The following is a 21,261-nucleotide window of genomic DNA, read 5'->3' as shown; positions in this document are numbered from 1 at the left end:
CAGGTATCGTTCCGCATTGAGTTGTGTTCCAGTTTTGATGTGGTGTGTAATTAAGTGTGAACACAGCCTTATTAATGTCCACACAGCATGTGAAATATAAAAATCTCAACACACAAGCTACAAGCACCTTGAGAGATCCATTCACCACTGGACTTCTTATTACATTTCAGCATGGTGATTTGTATCCAGGTCCTCCTATACGTCATGCAAGGACCTATAGTATTTCATAAGCTTTTTGTACACTAATTCATACCGCTATTATTTTCTCCTTTCCTCAGCTTTTACGAGCATTCTATGCCAAAGTGAACTTCAAACAGTGAAACATTAACACGCATGATTCGTACATGGAAGACCCTTTGAGCCCAGCACTGTTAAAATGCCGTAAAATGCAAACTCTCTGGAAACTGACTTCATAATGCCCCAGTGTGTAACCAGGAAACCACATTCCCACACAAAAAGGACCAGAGAGGAGAGAGGGGGTTTGGCGCAGTTATTTGGCCATCCGATGTCCTCCAGTCTTCAGATTCATTTCCACCACCTCCGGAGAAGAAGAAGACGCACCCCTCCCCCATGCAGTGTGGCGGTTGGCTGCGGGACATCCCAGTCTCCTCTCTCACATATGGAGTGCGTTATGAAAATGTCTGTGTCTATAGACACTGTGCACCCTCTCCATCCAGTCTGTAATGGGGCAGTGACTTGTTGGAGGAAGTTCTGGTTTGTGGTGGCAGCGTTGGTTCAATACATTTTGCGCTATATGGAAGGATTCACAGTAGATTTTCCATAGAGAAACACAGATGGAGACATATCAGATGTATTCCAATATAAACAGTGCTCTTATGAAGTTCATGGCTTAAAACTATGACATGCAACTTGACCCACTACCTACTTGTCATTACGGGTGTTTCTGTTGCTCAAAAATACAGTAATTCCTTCTGTAAACAGGGGCAACTCTCCACAGATCTGAATTGTAATGTGGCGTAGTGCTGTAATCTGATAGGTTTAATCTATACTGTGGAACAATCTAGACAAAGCAATCACATTTCCATGGAGATAAACAGGTGGCAGACCCTCCCCCCCCCCCCCTTTAAAGTCATAAACCATCATATTTAACATGAAGTACTAAGACCCTCCTTGTAAATGCTACCCCTGTGAGTAAAATGTAAAGAGATTATTTTATCAATTGCGAACATGGAAGAGCGAGCCTGTTACGTGCCTTGAGGTGAGAGCGGATTGTGTAATGGTCCAGCCCTGTTTCACTTTGCCATCTGAAAAAGCTGTTATAAAGTTGTTTAAACACCTACTTTCTCTTTTGTCAGTTTGAAAAGCAGTTACCCTACTTTTAAGTTTTTATTTTTTTTTAGTTTTTTTTTACAAAGACAGTTGCATTTATACAGAGCAGTCATTTGTTCATATTTTTCTGTATTTATTTATCTGAGTTCACGGTGGTGTGACCATGTCAACTATGGTACCGCTAGTAGTTCACAGTCAAGGACTTGCCATCCCGCTGACTATTGTGGTTAATTATAAGTATCCACATATCTGTATAACACATTAACTCAATAATTTAAATTATTTTGACTTTTTGCTTGAACTCCAAATTGTCTTCTGTTGATGCTTTGCATAATGATCTTACATAACTTTTGATGCGTTTTTCATCATCCAAGTTTTTAACTGGAACAAAACAATACTAAACCACTATGAATAGTTCCACCAACACACAGATGCCCGAGCCACCTCAACTGGCTCCTCTCGACGTGGAACCAGTTGAGGTGGCCCAGGCATCTGTTCCGGATGGCTCCTGAGCACCTCCCTTGGGAGGTGTTCCAGGCATGTCCTACTGGGAGGAGGCCCCAGGGAAGACCCAGGACATGCTGGAGGGACCATGTCTGTCGATTGGCCTGGGAACACCTTGGGGTCCTCACAGAGGACCTGGAGGAAGTGTCCAGGGTGAAGGAAGTCTGGGACTCCCTGCTTAGACTGCTGCCCCCACAACCCAGCCCCAGATAAGTGGAAGAAAATGGATGGCTAGTTCCACCAACACTAACTAATTATTCCAACCAGTTTGTATCACCATTGAAAGTTATTAGTTCAAGGTGTTAACTAACAACACTAACTCCCAGAACTGTATTAGTTTTATAGCTGTGAGAGGAAGTGATTAAAGCTCACTTGGGGACATTTTAGTTTATTTTAAGACATTTCTCCACTTCATTTTTACACATTTCTCCACTTTACAGTAAATGCATTTAAACAACATTCAGACCACCCTCCCTCCCTTCAGTTTTGCCTGCTTCAAGTGTGGAAAAAAGCATTGTGGTTTCTTCTCGTGCAGGTTTGGCGTGTGGACCACTTTTCCTGCCTTCCTCCGGTTATTGTTTCTTGTGGTGCCATCCTCCTGACTGTGCCCGGCAGCTCAGCATGTACAGACTCAGAGGAGGGGATGTGGGGTGGGGCTGTGTTGGTCCAGGACTGGGATCAGACAAAAGAGTTGGATCACGACTGCAGTCTGCCCCGCTCTGGGTTGGGCTGTTATTGGAGGTAGAATTTTATATGGGTCCAAGCTGATTTCTGCCAGGATAATCCAAAAGGAAGTTTGAGGGTATGATCAGGGCTAACTGGGATTTTTTTTTTTTTTTTTTATTACAATAGCGTTTGGTTGAACATAAGAAAGGATGGTAAAAATAAAAACTATGCCATATACTGTATCAACCCCTATGTTGAATAACCTGCTTTAGCTAGATAATCTTATGACGACATTACAAAAATAAATAAAAAAACAGATTTTATGTAAGATTTTAGGTTAACATACCTTTTACTTTCATGCAAAGTAACAGATATCCATTCAGATAAGCAGGTGGCAGAACATAGAGCACCTTTAAAAGATACCATAATATTAAGATTTGATATGAGCGTAGCTGTATTAGACCATTGTGGTGAAGAAGGAGCTGAGTCAAAAGGCAAAGGTCAGTCTACATTTCCACCCTCACCTATGCTCATGAGCTTTGGGTTATGACCGAAAGGATCGTGGATACAAGCGGTAGAAATGAGGTTCTTCCACAGAGTGGATGGGCGCTCCCTTAGAGATAGGGTGAGGAGCTCGGCCACACAGGAGGAACTCATATTAGAGTCGCTGCTCCTCCACGTTGAGAAGGGCCAGCTGAGGAGGCTCGGGCATCTATTTCGGGCATGTCCATCCGGGATGAGGCCCCGGGGAAGATCCAGGACACACTGGATGGACTGTATCTCTTGGCTGGTCTGGGAACACCTCGGGATGCCCCCGGAAGAGGTGGAGGAAAGTGTGTGTGGAGAGGGAAGTCTGGGAGTCACTGCTCAGACTGCTGGATATATGAATGGATGACCTGATTATCCAGATACCCGTTTATCCCCAGATACATGGTAAATGTGTTCAAATCAAATCTGAATCGTCACTACCTAAACCCCAGCATCTTCAGCCAATTATAAACGAGTGCTAGTGTAGCCTCTGCAGCTCATTGAGGGAATTCTGGAGGTTCTAAGCTTTCACATAAGACATGGCCTGTGCATATACTGAGAATGCGAAAAATCACGTATGTGATTATAAATGTAGGTTATGACACTGGCAACGCAGGCCCCCTTATGATTGTCCCTTTTTTTTTTTAAACTGCAGAGCGCAGGCCACAAACATTCTTTTACTTAATCGTGGAAACAGACCACATCCATATCTCAGATTTATATGGCAATATGATTAATCTTAACCTTGCGATACTGTAAATTACTAACATAAACATTTATTTATAGTGTGAACATATGCCTGTGAAACGTACTATCCCATTTTATTTCAATCCTATTACCACACTACTACTTTACCATGAAGTAAAGAGTGTCCAATTTATGTTCAAAATTACAAGAAAGCAGGATCACTTATAAACAGTGATACTAAAGGTAAACTTCTCAACCCTGCTCCTCTAAGCCACCACATCTGTAGCCCTCTTGGTATCATGTCTCATCTTCTCATCTTCTCATCTTAAAAGTCTGGAGCTAATTACATGTTTTGCTCAAGGTAGATCTTCACTTCAATCACAACAGGAAGTGGAGCTAATTTAGATGTTTTTATGGAGTTTGAGCAAGACTTTCCTAAGCTCTGGTGCCTTTGTTTTCACTGTTTACTGGGTTAACTGTTTGTCTATGAGAGCCATAAATATTTGGTAGTACCTCAGTCTGTAATCAGTGAGATGCCACTTAGAACTAATGAAGAGGAAGGAGAGAGGTGACAACGCCATCCAAACAGCCAATCAGACACGCAGAACTTAACCTTGACTGAAAATGAACTTATAGCATACCGTGAGCCTTAGCATTTCATAACTTAAGGATTTAACAAAAGCTAGTACCACAGGAGTCAAACATTATGACATTGATACATATCTGTTTAGAAATGTGGCTATAAAAAGGTCATTTGAATCCACAAGCTCAACGATTATGGGTAACTGTGGCTTGCTACTGACATGCAATGGAAATTTTAACTTTTTTTGTTGCAGTCCTTAGGCTTCTAGTTGCACACACATATCGAAATTGGGCAAAAACTGGAATTATCTGGACAATGGACTATGACATAACAAGGACTAGAACAAGGGCTCATATTACACTCTGTTCTGATCTATGTTGTAATGTTGTTAAATCATCAAAAACATACCTGGAGTTGTGTTTTGTTTCATTCACATATGAGACAAACCATACATATTTAGCCCAAGCTCAAGAAAACACTCTGTTCCATCTTGTGATGTCATATGATAATACAGGAAGTGCTCCACTGTGTTGTTAAACTCCATACACCTTCAGCAGAATCATTTGGATAATTTTAGTCCTGGAATTGCCAACTCTACTAACAAAAGGTAAAAGGTAGCTGTTAACTTGAAAACAACCACTTCAAGACATCTCAAGGTGGAACAGAGCATTTTGAGCTTTATAGCTGTAGACAGACTAATACTACGGGATTACTCAAATATGTGTGAATGAAACAAAACAACTCCAGGTATGTTTTTGATGAAGTAACAGCATTCTAACATGGCTTAAAGCTCACAAGAGTCAATTTTGTATAACATAGGACCTTTAGGACACATCCAACTATGTCACTCTGTCTCTATGGTTACGGTTACAGAAATCGACTAGGTTTGACTGAGGGAACTTTGAGTGTCTAAAATAGAAAATCTGAGCATCTTAGAGCTATTCTAAAATAGAATGTTCATTGTTACTTACAGCATTAATTTAAAAGAGGTAATTTGAAAAAAAAACAAAAAAATATATTTTACAAATAATACATAAATACATAAATAATCTGTTATTAACAACTATTTGTTTGTGTTGATATCTTTTCAAGGCCAAGTCAGCCCTTTTTATCAAACCCACTCAAAACTATGCTTACCTGTAATATAACAGAAATATTCATATGTATTATTTCTTTTTTTTTCTTTCCTTTGTAATAGTGTATCTACTTTGAGCTCATACAACAATGGCAGTGTTACTTAGCTGTGGTCTACTTATACATACAACGTATATTTGAAACATTGTTTACCATATCATATTAGTGTTGTCTTGAATGTGTGCTTTTTGAATGACTTATTTCTTACATTGAGTCCCCATAATGATCATGCAGTTTGTATTGTGTAGTGTGCATGCAGTGACTGAGTGAGTGAGTGAGTGCTGACTCCAATGTGGCTGATTATGGTGATTCCTCTAAGTACAGGAGCTCAGCTCTGACGTCTAAATTACATGTGTCCATGCTTCTAGAGAGAGTTGTATTGAAAGATGAAACTCTACAGTTTATGTTTTAGAAAGGAAACGTGATACAGTCATTTGGAAACAATCGTTTCAAATGTGGTCACCAAAAAACTCAAATTGTCAAATGATTTCTGATTGAAAATGAGAAATGATTCAAGCCATACAAGTCAACACAAGGGATACTTACTATTGTGCATCAAATCTTGTGAAGATTAGATTTTTCAGGAAAAGATAAAGATAAAGAATTCTGTTTATTTATGTGGGTTGAATTTGTAATGAATATAAATACCTCTTATTGTATTTGGTTTCTATTATGGTGAAAAAAAGGAATATGCAAACTGATTCAAATGGTGTTTTAATGCTACCATTTGTAATGGTGCTCTGCTGCATTCTCACACTTCACCAGTAGATGCTATCTATGTTATTGCTGTCTGACTGACAGAAGACATCCAGAGAGCACTGGAGAGCCTGAACAAAGTGACAGCTGTTAGATCCAAAGTTATTTTTAGAGTGAGTTAGCATTACAGGGTTTATATCAGTTTATTAGTAGTGGTGGCTGCATTTCATTATACTATTTATTTATTCATCAGCTAGTTCAGTGTGTCATTGTTTTGCATTACATAATTCAAACTTTTCATGTTTATATAACAGTTTAATTTGAATGCAATGGATGGATAGAGTTTACTTCCTGACTGTCACTCATCATAATCCTCTAATATCTCCAGCAGTTCTCCTGTCACAGTGGCTTAGCAGAGGCAGTTCCTGTCAGACATATTTAGATTTGATCGTTTATATCTGAAAAACTATGCTTTGCTAACAACTTTAAACTTCAATCAAATCTATTTTTACAGTATTTGTAGCCAACTCAGAAGCTTTCAACTATTTGAACTTTAATGTTCAAGTCTTCCTCTCAGAGCTAGAAAGATATGTAGCTATAAATTACACCAGCACAACGAAATCCATGAAGCTCTTCCATGTTTTGAAAGTCTCCTCAAACACTCACCTGACTCCTGCAAACTGCCTCCACTGCACAATAACAAAGTAACAACAGCCATTGTTTTTAGCTTCACAGAAATGACTTAAAGGCCCATTTTACGCTATTTACTGATCCACATTATAAAGTTGTTCTCTCATCAAAAACATACCTAAGGTGTGTTTTGTTTGCATTCACACAAGGCAAACACTCTGCTCCACCTTGTGATGTCATGTGATAATACAGGAAGTGCTCTACTGTGTGTTTAAACTCCACATACCTACATTAGAATGATTTGGATGATTTCAGCCCTGAAATTGCCCGTCTCTGCTGAACTAAAGGTAAAAGGTAGCTGTTAACTTCAAAACGACCGTGTCATGACATAACAAGGTGGAACGGAGCATTTTGAGCTTTGGAGATGTATCCAGACTAATAATCCAGTATACTCAAACAAGTGTCAATGAAACAAAACACTCCAGGTATGTTTTGAGGAGGAAACAACATTATAATGGCTAAAAGTTCACAAGAGTCATGTCCACTAAGGCTTTGAGGTTTATCCAAGGTGTTATTTCAAACGACAGGAAATGCCAAGGCACAATTTTATCCAGTGACTGAAGATATGCTTTTTGTCAGTTATTTTGTAATATACTATAACATACATAGATTACTATTTTACATTTTGTTGACTGTAAACCTCAATATTGAATTTTGGCTTAATAGAAAGCAGTCCATTGACTTCCTGCTCAGAACTGCAAAACGGACTCAAGCCTCGAATACAGAACAATTCAGGGTTAATCTAACATGCATGAATCAATTCAAAAACAATCTCCAATAGTGTATTGATGATGAAAACATGTAAGTCAGATTTACATAACATTAGGTAAATAATGTAGTCCGTTCATGTGAGATCCAGCTTGACAAAAACATGTATGACTATTATTAGTCCATAAATACTTGTGTGCCAGTTGATTTTAACTGTTATTTATAAAAGAAACCAAATTTTATGGGAGTTTAGCTGATGCAGTCATGAGAACTGAAAATAGTCCACTAAATAGTGCAGGTCTATGTAGTGAATGAAGGGTTAGGGGCTAGGGTGGAAATTCGGACACAGCCACAGTGTTCTTTTGGAGATTTGTCCCGGCTGGGTTAGATCAGGTTCTATTTCTGGTGAATTCCTATTTCTGGTACTTGAAAATTTCATTTCTGGTAGTACTTGGTTTGAGTAGTCACAGATGAGAACCTTATGTAACACAACTTAGCAGTGACTTGATGTGCAGTAAATCCCTGAAGTGATGGTAAAAGCTGCTTTGCCCAGTAGTGGGAGGTCTGCCTGGGTGTTTTGATCAGTGCTGACAGTGGGAGAAGGGTTTTGCGAGTAGGTCAATGCCCAGGCTGAGGAGCTGAAATATTTCTTAATTTTGTTTTCACTGGACCAAATCTTCAATTGAAAACAGCAAATTGTTTGGAAATGTTTGCGCAAGTTCACCCTGGTTACAGTGTTCAAGTGTCACTGAGAGTTAAAATGCTTTGCTCAAACCCACAGCTACTTTACACAAGTATTTTCTGTGGCATTTTGTAAACTTAATCCATGTACCACAAAAGAAATGTAGCAATATTTAAAGGTGCACTGTGTGGCTTTTCTAGCGGAGGGTCCGTCAAAAGCTTTTCTCTTTAGAAATGTTTTTGCTTTGTCTGGAATATTTCACAGTATGGTATTGAACCTTTCTTCATGGAGACCAAACCAGACTAAGTTACAGGTCAGATTTGTAGAGAGGCAACCCTGCTCACAGTCAGAATGCCTTTTTTTCTAGGTATTTTTGAGCAGTAGATTGTAACGTAGAGTTGTTTAATGTCATGACATATCCATAGAAACAAGTCAGCAACAGATCCTCTACCAGAAAAGTTACACAACACACCTTTAAACATTTTAAAGCAGCACCTCGGAATATCAAGTCATGCCATAAAAACAACATCCCCATGCAGGAGGAGGCCCAACTAAATAACATTAGTCCAGTAGTCAGGTTTTTGGAGACGCAACAATAATACATGTTTTTTTTTTTTTTTTATCATTTTATATCTTGCTAAAAAGTTACATGGTGGAGCTTTAAGGCAAGGCAAAGTAAACTTAAATATCCAAACAGAAAAATGTGTCCCAGTCTTTAATGTGGGAGGGATCCATTTGAACAATAAACAATTTCAGCAGTGTCATAGAAATTCATGAAATAAAACACATATGACTCTATTTAAATTATTATTATTTTTGCAATCAATCGCATACTTTCAATTATAGTATCAATTAAACTGTTTTGCTGTTTATAACGTTTAATTGCTTATAGATGTGTGAAGTACGTAAACTCTGCACTGAATCTGCAGACAGGGCGCGGTGGTATATAAAGCACAGTAAAAGATAAGCCAGATCCGCTCATCACAGATTAATGATGCCATAAACTTAAACACAGCGCATCCAAAAGTAAAAATAAACATGACGTCTTCAGTTTTTACCTTTTTTTCTTCTAGAGCCAAACCCCGATTTTAAAAACTGCTAAATCTTGAATACAGAAGCTTCTCCTCCCATGTCTGTTTGAAAACCAACAAAACATAAAAATAAATAAATAAAAGAAATAGTCTACCTCCCTTTCCAAGGAGATCAAACCGGGACAGTTGTATGGAGGTTAGTCATGTGACCTGTCCCACCACAAGCCACCACTGCCACGCCAATAAAAGACATCATCAGTGAAAGTACAGTTGCCAACTAAGCAGACAGACATAATACTCTGAATGCTAATAAAATACATATGTACATTTATAGACACAATTATAAACATTTCCAACATTAAATTATGTTTTTTGATTATTAAAATGATTTACAACACCTTTTTGTCAACAAACAGTGGTTAAAAAGCACATGTTTTAGTTCAGTGGTACCCAAACATTTTAGGCAGCAACACAGGCAGTGACCCCCAGAATAAGAAGTCATACAGCTCAGTCCTGGTTATCTTGGTCTATGTCATCAGAGGTGTAATATTTTCTTCAACAGAAGCAAAGCCAAAGTGGACCTGATTTGACTATCACAATGTCTTGAGGGTTCATATCTCGGGGTGGTGTCTATACTTTAATATTCAATAATCAATTAAACTATAAAGCTACGCCTCTCAAGAACTGATTTAGATAATTATTTCTGAATAAATAAGGGTGAGCAGTTCTGATTTTACTTGATTATATAATCTTACTGTATCCACCTCTTACACATTTCTAACTTAATGATCCCTTTGACTATGTTCACATTTCTCGTCTTTGGTCTCTGACATGTTTAAAGGTGCTCTGTGTAACATTTTACTCAATAGTCTATCACCTGCATCACCATGGAGATGTTATGGCTTATCCAGGAATGTTCCATAGTATGGCATTAGACTTATCAGTGCAATGTGTCTAGCTGTACAGTGCCCATGAACATTTGTGTGATATTGGTCACACATGAGAATGTCTGTGTTTACTTTTTCTGAGATTTTGAGACCACTCCCGTTGCTCTAGCTTGATCCTTCGCGGAGTTATGACCAAAAAAGCATATTTGACCTTGGTTACCTTGACCTTTAAGTGACCTTGACCCGTTTCAACCTATAACATCCAGTGTACCCCGGTTATGTGTGTGCCAACTTGTGTGATGATTGGGTGAATATTTTAGCCCGCAGATGGTTCAGAAATTGGCGAAATTGCTTATCCTTTCTAATGGCGTGACCTTTTAATTGACTCGTGACCTCAAATGACCTCGGATCGTCACCAAACTTTTTTTTTTTGCGGCATCGGGCATGGGAGTTTGACCCACGTACCAAATTTGGTGACAATCGTTCCATAAATGGTGGAATTATTGTGGGTGGATAGACACACAGGCACACACTCACACAGACACACAGGATGAATACAAAACCTGGTCAACCCTTGGGAGACCAGGTAAATACATAATTAATGCCATACTGTGGGAAAATCCAGGTAAACTGTAACAACTCTATGGAAACAAGCAGATCAACACTACAGAAGTTACACAGTACACCTTTAATCTTGAAAACCACTCTGGTATTCCTGTCCTAAAAACACGTTTCTTACCCAGTCCCACTTACTTTTGCCTTCTTATAAATCTTTGATCACTTACTCTTTACCCATTTGCAGGCATCACAATATAAGACACTTGATAATCAAACACAAACCTAAAAACATTATAACGCAAATACAGGAAAAATGCAGAGACAACAGGAGCAGTAAATCTCCCAGGAGGCCACGCTCTCTGGGGTAGGGCAGCAGTGAATCCTCTATCTCCTGTTGGATAGGCCCGGGGTTTTGGGGCACCTCACAATACACCCCTGTCCAGCCCTGGTAACACTGACAGGTGAACTTATGCTTCATGTCCAGAATGTCGTGGTTGTTAAGATGGCCCCTGACGGTGAAGAGAGGGCCCACTGCTGGAGAGGGGTTGCGGTAGATTTGGAAGAAGCGTGGGTTGAGATGCAGGTAGGAAGTGGAGTCTAGGCTTTTGCGTACACAGCGGCCGTTCTTCTTGCAGAGAGCCTTGCTGCATAGTTTGGCTGCTGAGGTGACGTTGATGACATAGTGACCGAGGGGGCCATCAATGTAGTGTTTGACCGTCAGACAATTTTTCTAAAGAGGTAAACAAATTAAAAAAAATTTTTTTTTTTTAAAAAGAGTATGTGATTCAGACATTTCCAAGAACTTGTTCTGTAACTTGGTGCTATTTATATGATTTTAATAACGATCTCTTTGTCATGGGACCTTAAATGGAAAAATAGCTTTCCTTACTAATACTGGCATATTTACAGGAATGTTCATATGGTAATACTTTCCCTGAAATAAATAAATCAATAAAATGAATGTATGAATACATAAATAAATACATAGATAAATACATAAACAAGACAATAACATTACATTTCAATGATTTTTATGATCAGCAATCACTTTTTAAGCAGATGTGAAGTTTTTTTGGTTGTTCATTTGTTTTGTTTTGTTTCTTTTTTTTCTTTTTTTTTTTGTAGAAAAGGTTCAGTGGTAGCCAACTAGACCATGTTGAAAGATGACTATGATGGATTGGATTTTTTTTTTTATATATTCATAACAATAGGCAAAAAATTCTACAGCTAACTCCTGCCCTGTCTAAGCCTAGTACAGTACAGTCCTGTTCTTGATAGGTTGTCTTGAAGAATGGATCAAATTTAAAAAATGAATTTCCCTGTAAGGACAATAAAGTATACTATAGCCATTATTTGACAGGGCAGTATGCAGTGTGAAATGGGGTATAGAGTAGGTAGAGCCATTCAGCAAATATTCAGAACTGGGACTCAACAATGAAACAAAAGTTTTCAGGACAATTTAGCTGAGAAATTAAGTTGGTTCAGTGGTATGTTTACCAGTCTTGGAAAACATACAAATATACTATGTCAAATTTAGGTTTGTTACTGTTACTATTACCTCTGATCGTGCATATTCTGATGATCCCCACAAGACAACACCAGCTGCACCCAACGCAGCGCTCTCTCCAATAGTGTGGATCAGGTCACTCTGTCAATGAGCATTTACACATGAGAAATATCTCAAACAGCATAGACAAAAAAAAAACTTGAAAATGTCTACACTGTATATATGCATATTAGTATGTCATTACGTCACCGTAAAAATTTGTCAATGGGTTGTCGAATTGAAAATCCTGTAAAAATGTCAAAATCTATTAACCGAAAATAGAAAAAAATATAGCCAATTTTGCATGAAAATTACAAAAAGTGTTGTAATAAAACTCAAAGACTGCATCAAACAATAATAGAATACAAGAATACTAACATACTTGAGGTGCAAATGCAAGGAAAACTTCAAAAATGAAAAATGAAAATAAAAAAAACTCAGCACGCACAGGTAGATATTTTTTGCAAAATTTCAACAAATAGCCTTCGTCAGATCAGTGTACACTGTAGTTCCAAGAAAGAAAAATCATCTGATGAACGCTATGCTATAACCCAATTTACCTGTGACAGCACTATAAATGTATAAGCGTAGAATGGCCTGGAGTAGACAAAAACTGGTAGAGTGTAGTCAGTGCGTGCGATTGAAGCAATCCTCATGGCCTCTTTGACTCTGTAGTGCACAAACTTCACCGTATTGGGTGAAGACTGGAGTTCATAATCCAAATAGATGGACGGATACAAGGCCGTACTCTGCTTCCACAACCACATCAGATGGTCATTCCTCACATGCTCTATATTTGGACATTCTCCCGTATATTTTTGAGGATGCTGCTTGTATTCATAGTTATAGCAATCCGGGAATAAATAAAAACCCCATAATCCCTCTGGTCTTCTGCTATCCGCCAACGCCAAAGTCAAATTCATAAACGCTTGCCCTGCTTTCTCAAAACTCTCTTTCGCTTCCTTTTCTACTTTGCTTTCTGGCCAGTTAGGATGCATTTTACGAATTAGCTCCTTAGATTTGTTGCGGTAGATGTCTTTAGAGCCCCAGTTGCGTACCCATTGCGGCCGCCAGTTTTCCCAGTCAATTACGCCAAGTCCTCTAAAATCTTTATGCGGGATCATTTTATCAATATCGGCTCTTGCTTTGCTAAGATGTTTTGTAATGCTTTGGTTTTGTGGAACACCGCCGTTGATGGGTATGCCAGAATTGGTGTAGTATGGGTAGTATCCGAGATGGCTATGGTAAAAAATTGTCACATTTGGGCCGCTAAGAGTTTCGTTAAGATTTGCAACAATGTCGAAAACATTTAAATCCAAGTCGACTTTGAATCGCAGACGGCAAGATTCGGTTGGGGCGTTCCAGACCACGACGAATGGTCTATGAGGGATGAGCGGTGCGCGCCCTGGTTTCACCTGGTCTCCCCAAACTTCCAGCTTCACACCAAGGCAAACCAATACAGCCAGAACCACCACCAGGGGGAGTACTTTGGACGCCATGGCCAGAGGGTAGACATGGGGCAATTATCAGATGTTTGCTAGATGGAGAAAAAGAAAGAATGAACATATTATGAGCTCCAGTGAGTGCAAATAAGCAGGCAAACAGAGAGAGAACACAGGGTCAATGAAGTGGATGCTCCAGATTCCACAACAAAACAAATGGTTTGATGAGAGGTTTACTGCAAACCAGGGCAAACACACTCACGCACTATAAGGTCCATTGAAAGTGAAGTATTAGAGGGCACGTACAATGCCATATTTGTACTGTTATTGGCCTTTAAACATACTTTTGAGTACTTTTGATTTGGCATTTTGTTTTGGAACTTAGAATAATCCCTATGTTTAGAATACAAATGATTTTGCATAATTTGCGCTCTTTGATTTGGAGTTACAATGGAAGGAAACTAAAAACTATAGCTAAGCTATATAGGCTAGAGTGATCATTTAAGAAAGCAATTTGACGGTAGACATGTTTCTGGACACGTAACAGCACAGGAGACCTTTGGATTTCTACCTGTGATTCAACAATCCAAGGAAAATTTAAACAATGATTTCTGAGTGTTTAGAGAGAAGACCTTATGAGGATTAAAAAAACAACAAGAATGAAACTAAGTATTGATCCAAGTATGTTTTTGAGGAAGGAGTAACATTATATCATGGTTAAAACCTTAAAAAGTTCATGTTTTGTACTTAACAATATTGACAATAGGATAAGGTTGTGCAATAAATCATTATTGCACCTACCAGTGGATAGTTTGTATATTTCATTTCAAGGATTTTCTAGAGCAATACTTTAATCTGAGAGAATTTTTGTTGTTGTTGTTGTTTTGGGAATTTCTCCGATCTTACAAACTTTGATCCACAGACTTCCCAAGCAGTTGAGAAAGGAAATAGCCATTGTGGTTTTGCCTGATTACGTCACATTTGTTTGAGGCATGACAATGATGAACTACCTGGCTGCACTCATAAAACTCGAGGGAAAGACTCGAGGGAATAGACATCTAAGAATCCTTCTGTCATATGGTTCTGATTAGCAGATGTTGATTTTCTGCATGCGTGTGTGGTTTCCTCAAAGTCCCAAACCACAATACTTTCGGCGCCACACTAGTGCATTCACTTTGTTCCTACTTTGTTCTTTATCAATCGTCCAAAACTGCACCTCTTCACGCCACAGACCTCCATCAAATACAGAGCAGTGTGTTCATGGCGCCATCATCTCATATGCAACCAATTCATATTTCCATTTTCCACTGTCAGGAGAAATACATTGCAAGAGAAAGAGAGAGGGTCTAGGGGGAGGTTTGGTCTCTGAGGCTGCATCCAAGGACGCCACGGAAAATCTCCCAACATGCCCCTGTGCAGTATGTAGTAACAAGATGAGGGCCAGGAAACCACTGACGCTGGTTCAATCAGTCAAATGTTCATTCATCTTTGGGTCAGTGGTAATAGGGCTTTCGTAACTTAGAAGTTGCATGTTTGGTTTGCCAATACAAGAATTTGGAAGTTAATGCTTTTGTACTTTTGAATCTGCTTAACACACAATAGTGAAATGCTACAAGTTGACAACCCCAATAAGTACATGTACAATTGTCATAATCTTTATGTTTTGCTTCAAAATTCTGCTTGTATTGCTGGGTTTCAGATGATATCGCAATATTTCATTGACCTATAATGTTTAATACCGATGGGAGCAGTTCAAATGAATAGGGAGAAAATGCAGATTTTTGTTGCAATACAGTAAGCTCATGGGTCTAGTCAGTAAAAGAAATGATCAGGTTTAATATTTGTGAATTTACCTTTTGGATATTTCATGGCACATTCTAGAATCCGAAAACCACCAAGTGTTTTTTTTTTGTTTGTTTTTTGTTTTTTTTAAGGAGCATTGTGTAACTTTTTAGCTGGGGGTCAGTCATCTTCTTGTTTTATAGATGCATCATTGCTCTGCTTAGAATGTTCCACAATATGACATTAAACAGATCTATCATACATTTGTTCAATTACAGCTAGTTTTATAGCTCAAAAATAACTAGAAAAACAGACTTTCTGACTGTGAGTGGGGTTGCCTCTCTACAGATCTGACCTGTAACTTGGTCTGGTTCTGTCTCCATGATGATAGAAAGGTTTAATACCAAACTGAAAAATGTTCCAGACAAAGCAAGAACATCTCCATGGAGAAAATAATTTGACAGACCCTCTACCAGAAAAGTTACATAATGCACCTTTAAGGTATATTTTTTGGCTTGGGGAAATTCAATTTCTGCATAGCTACCTGGACATGTGAAGAACATGCAAACTCTGCACAAAAGGCATCATGCCAAACCAGTGAACCTTATTGCTGGGATCAAGACCCCAGAAAATGTATACACTTTTGACTTTTTATTTCATCAAAATGTTAAAAGCAGACCAAAAAACTGTAAAACACCATCTGGTAACTTCTTGTCAATGAATAATCAGTGCACCAAAATAATTATTCCAACAAATGTGTTATGTTGGATGAAATACACTTTTTCATTTCCTTCTTCCATGCATAACTCTGTGAGTTCTGGTTTCCTGGTGAAGTAGCTCCAACATAAACAGAGTGTGGTGAAGCCTCTCAGCCAGGCTCCAGAAGAACCAAAACCACGTCAGGTCTGGAGCCTGTAGATAAACCCAGGTCCAGACCACGAAAAAGACCCCCCAAATACTGAATCCGGGCCAAACGCACACGGACAGTCTGGAGACACTTAAGAGAAATCATCAAAGACATCCAGATGAGAATACGGGGCAAGGAGCAACCAAATTACGCTTTGAATCAGTAAAATTTAGTTGCACTGGAGGATACTGGCAAGTATCTGTTTATTGGCTTTTGGCTGACAGCTTGCCCAAAAATTCAATTGTCTTTTTGCACAGATTTAATTTTAAATGAAGCTGTTTTCTGTATTCAGCAGCTTGTGGCATATGTAGACTAACTTGTTTAAGAAAAAAAACATTATTTGGATACAGTTTGTGTTCATACTCTATAGTTCTGGTAACCCCTGAAGAGGCCTTTAAAGGGCCCATATGACACTATTTTCTGATTTATGTTATAATGTTGTTTCCTCATCTCAAGCATACCTCTCTACTGAACTAAAGTTGTTAACTTGAAAAGCATTTTGAGCTTTGGAGATGTAGACTATGTAGACAGACTAATAATGAAACAATCTTGTATGTTTTTGATGAGGTAACATGGTTTAAAGCCTAATTTTGTGTAATTTTGTGATCTTTAAAGTAAGCCTGGCCAGCCTATCCTATACTTTATATAAGCATAGAAGCCAATCAACCAATTCAATCTTACAGGCAGAAAGAAAATAAAATGTTGAAAATCAAAGGAAAATTTCATGAACTAAACATCCGAACTTAACTTACCTCTGAAGGAAATGTGCATTTACTGCGTTATCAGAGCTATTACCCAATCTTGTCGGCTTTAGAAGAGTGATTATGGTTAGAGCCAGAATTGGTGGAGGTTTTGGGTTATGAGGGTTTACAATGCCCGCAGTCTTTGGAAAAACATGAATGGGATTTCTGCACCACTATTCCACTGAAGGCTTCAAAATCCAAAAAACTCTTCAAAGCCTCATTGTCAGTCAGCCGGAATAATTGGCTCGAGTTGTGTGATAATCTCCTGTCATTTCTAAGGGCCATAAACTTGTTCGCGTTTTCAATGTTTATATCCTGTGCTCTGATTCATGAGCAACTTGGACACTGTGGTGTGGAAAATATGAACTCAACCACAAATTAGTACTTAATTATAGTGTATTAATCCTTCATGACCAAAGAGACAGCCATTTTAAACGCTATAGTCACACATGGAGACCAGCACTTTGGATTATGCTATAGTCATCTGCAGTTACATCTGAGTCAGCTGCCGTTACACTGCCAGGATCCTTGCCATTTATTTTTATGTGTACAGTTAAGACCAGACTAAATGAAAGCAGGTCAGGAATGGGGTCAGACAAGGTTGAAATTGTAATTAAAATCTCATTGTTGTGTTGATCAGTTGAATAATCAGATGGAGATTAGCTCATGGTTTATGCTATAGTCGTCTGCTGTTATGTCTGAGTCAGCTGCTGTAACGCTGCCAGGATCCTCATCAATTGTTTTTATGTGTACAGTTAAGACCAGACTAAATGAAGGTCAGGAATGGGGTTAGAGAAGGTTGAAATTATAGTTAAAATCTCATTGTCAGTTAAAAAGTTGTATTTATTTTTCTTTGCCTTTATTTTTATTTATTAAGAGTTTATATTTTAAGTTGGTCGTGGCCAGTACTTTAACTTTCCTCTCACAGGTTCTTGCCAAGAACCATTTGAAATTCATATTGTGGTGCATGTGATTTCTCAATGTTCATTTCATTGATTACAATTGTAATGTCATATTTAAAGCCACAACATGTAAAGCCACTCTTATCTGACCTGGAGGACAAGCAGACCACCTCTTCCTGCTTGTGTCCATGGAAATGTTATTCCTATGGCTATAATAGTATGGCACAGAGTATGGTATACAACTTACTTTACTTATTTCCATGAAGAAAGTTACAAAGTATGGTTTTAACTTTCTATTTCCATGGAATCATGCAAGTGATTTGATAAAGTTACATACATTTAAGGCATCTAAAATGAATGCAACTGTGCAACGGTAAGTTCAGTCTTCAGTCCAAGATGTGGAGGTGAAGCAACTAAAGAGTGTATGAAAAAGTACAGTACAGTACTTCTCAAGTAGAAGTAGGCTACAAAGTGGTCCAACAAATTCAAGTAAAGTAACAGTTTGGATGTAACACTTGATTATAGTTATCATCAGTAATTTGAAGTTCATGAAGCCTGTTTGGAAGAACAAAACAATAAATAATGGTCAAAATCTGGTATTTTCAAAGGTTAGGCCTCAAATATGTATCCAATATTTATCAGAAAGACGAAACAAGTATAGTAAAAGTATGGCTTCTGAAATCTATTTACAACAAGTAACATTTGAATTTAATAAACCTTGCTTAAGTGTTACTGAATACTAGGTGTAACACAGATTTGTAAAAGATTGTTTTATTTTGTCCATGAATCACCACCTTGAACCAGCCCTATTAAATATTACCTTTAATTTCCTTTTGTCCAAACCTCTTCCCATCATGCCCCCTCCTCTTGGTCACGGTCTTGGTTCATATTTGGGGTTGTGTGGTTTTCTCTGCTGCTGTTTCCAGATGTGATTGGACTTCATTAACACTCAGACAGTTCCCTGCTGTGCAGAACTGCTGACTTGATTTTCACATTTGGTTAATTTAAATACTCTCCCTTTTTTTCTGCTGAATAAGGTGAAATTTATTGGCCCCAAGTTTGGATTTGACACATCCTTAGTCCCTTACAAACATAGATTAACCGTGAACCGTGCTCTCTTGTGTCACCAAATATTCTATGTCATACCTTTCAACACAGAGAGAAGCTGGTGACACTATACCAGATCAAATTATAGGTCAGATCTGTGGCAACCAACTAAGAACATCTCCATGGAGAAAAGCAGATGATGTAACCTCCACCACAAAAGTCACCTTTAAAGGGTTCATATTACTCTGATTCTGATCTGGGTTATATTGTTGTTTCCTCATCAAAAACATACCTGGAGTTGTGTTTTGTTTCATTCACACATGTTTAACACACAAACACTGCATATTTAGGCTGAGGTCATCTCTCAAACAGAAAACACTTCACACTTCCACCTTGTGATGCGCCACTCTGTTTTTAAACTCCATACACCTGCATTAGAATCATTTGGATGAGCCCTGGAATTGTCAATCTCTTCTGAACTAAAATGGTAAAATGAAGCTGTTAACATCACAAGGTGGAACAGAGCATTTAGAGCTTTGGAGAAACATGTGCGAATGAAATAAAACACAACTCCAGGTATGTTTTTGAGGAGGTAACAACATTATAACATGGCTTAAAGTTCACAAGAGTCAGTTTTCTGTAATATATGACTTTTACACTTTGACTCTTTTCCCTATAACTTTTTGAATTGAGACTTTTTAGACTTTTATCTTTGGGCTTACATTTTGTTGTAAGCATAATCATATTCAAATAAATTAATCGATACATACTATAAATATACCCAAAATAAACATAAACATCTTACCTTTAGGAGAGTTTGCTGATCTTCAAACCCACAAAGGCTCTCTGTCTCCGGGTATTGTCACCATCAGAGCCTGGGTTTTGTTGTGGTAGCCCCTCCTCACCTGCTCATTAACTGGACCAAACTGGACCAACACAGATTACACACATTCATACAACTATTATCTTAATGAACAAGCACAGGATTTGTCATTTGCTTGTGTCCATGGTGCTGTTATGGCTTTTCCTGGAATATCCGACATTTAATTACAGGTGTTTTCATGTCTCAAAAGTACTTTAGTTGTATTCTTATTGTTAGTGGGTTTCCACACAATCCTCTCCACAGATCTGATGGTGTCACCTGCTTGTCTTCATGGAAATAGATTGTTTTGATTTTGAACAGAGTGTGCAGAGACAGGGCAAGGACTCAAACTTTTAAAAAGGGGCATGCATAGAAAAGACATTTTATTGACAAGGATGTAAAAATGTAAGATTTATACTAACAGAAGTACCTCTTTGTTTGTTTTGCTTTTTGCCTGTAAAAAAAAAAAAAAAGACATGACAAGACAGTAAAAAGCTTGACTGACAAAAGGGGCAAGGACTCATGCCATCTCCTTAGTACATGCCTGATCTCATTCTGTTATTTGATTCAGGAAATACCATTCTATTACTGCTGACTGATCAAATTTTATTGCAAATCAGATAGTTTAGTTTTCCAGATGTTTTATCACACAGCTATCTCACTTCATATGAGAAAGGCGTTGACCATTCCCAACCCTAAGTTTGCAGCTGACAAAATATCAGACGGATATGAACTCCACCTCTGCATCAGTACTGGATAATACTTTTTAAATTTTATATTTATTTGAACAAGAGAGGTCAGGCTATGCTGTTGTAGTTAATTTATTATTCAGACTTTATATAGCGAGTCTTTCCACACAGAAACAATTGAAATCAAAATGTTGAATGTTCTTTTATAATGTTATTTTGTTCTTGTATAAATTTGAGTGACTTGCAGAACTGACACCTGACTGAGCCATGTTAAATAATGACACAGCAGTCAGTGGCTGTGGAAAAACCCAGAATGCTGATGACAGGAAGAGCTGGACAAAGAACTAGACTAGACTGGTCAGGTGAACATTTTTATACACTCTCTAAATCAGCTTATGTTTCTGCTGATCCAAAAATGATATAAGCTCCACTAAACAAATGTGACTTATATGCATATCATTAAGATGAGACACTACAGGCAAAACGTTTGTGTTTTAGTCAGTTTGCTTTTTCAACATGTAAGCTTTCACATAAAAACAAAATTACAAAACTGAAACTTGAAAAAATGCAGCGAAATTAGAATTTTCTCTGGCACTGTTCATGTTTTAGTTTTAGAAAAAATGTCCCACTCTACATAAAAAAGCATATAAAAACACTGATGAAAATCTTGTAGACGTTTCTCTTAAGTTTCAAATTT

At 38.1% G+C, this 21,261-nt stretch overlaps 1 protein-coding gene across 1 annotated transcript; it reads right to left on the bottom strand.

Moving 5' to 3' along the window:
- Positions 1–10,538: 10,538 nt before the first annotated feature.
- hyal6 (hyaluronoglucosaminidase 6) lies at positions 10,539–19,858 on the bottom strand. The gene is made up of 4 exons (XM_020932069.2): positions 19,819–19,858; positions 12,751–13,727; positions 12,203–12,292; positions 10,539–11,374 (listed from the first exon to the last, which is right to left on the bottom strand). Exons 2-4 carry the CDS (start codon positions 13,687–13,689, stop codon positions 10,892–10,894), a joined length of 1,512 nt encoding a protein of 503 aa, XP_020787728.1. The 5' UTR covers positions 13,690–13,727; positions 19,819–19,858; the 3' UTR covers positions 10,539–10,891.
- Positions 19,859–21,261: the final 1,403 nt, after the last annotated feature.

The sequence above is a fragment of the Boleophthalmus pectinirostris genome, unplaced genomic scaffold, assembly GCF_026225935.1.
Source record: "Boleophthalmus pectinirostris isolate CB_2022bp ecotype Guang Dong unplaced genomic scaffold, ASM2622593v1 HiC_scaffold_2, whole genome shotgun sequence".
In the NCBI taxonomy this organism is placed as follows: domain Eukaryota; kingdom Metazoa; phylum Chordata; class Actinopteri; order Gobiiformes; family Gobiidae; genus Boleophthalmus; species Boleophthalmus pectinirostris.
This window is presented reverse-complemented; position numbering and strand designations above follow the sequence as displayed.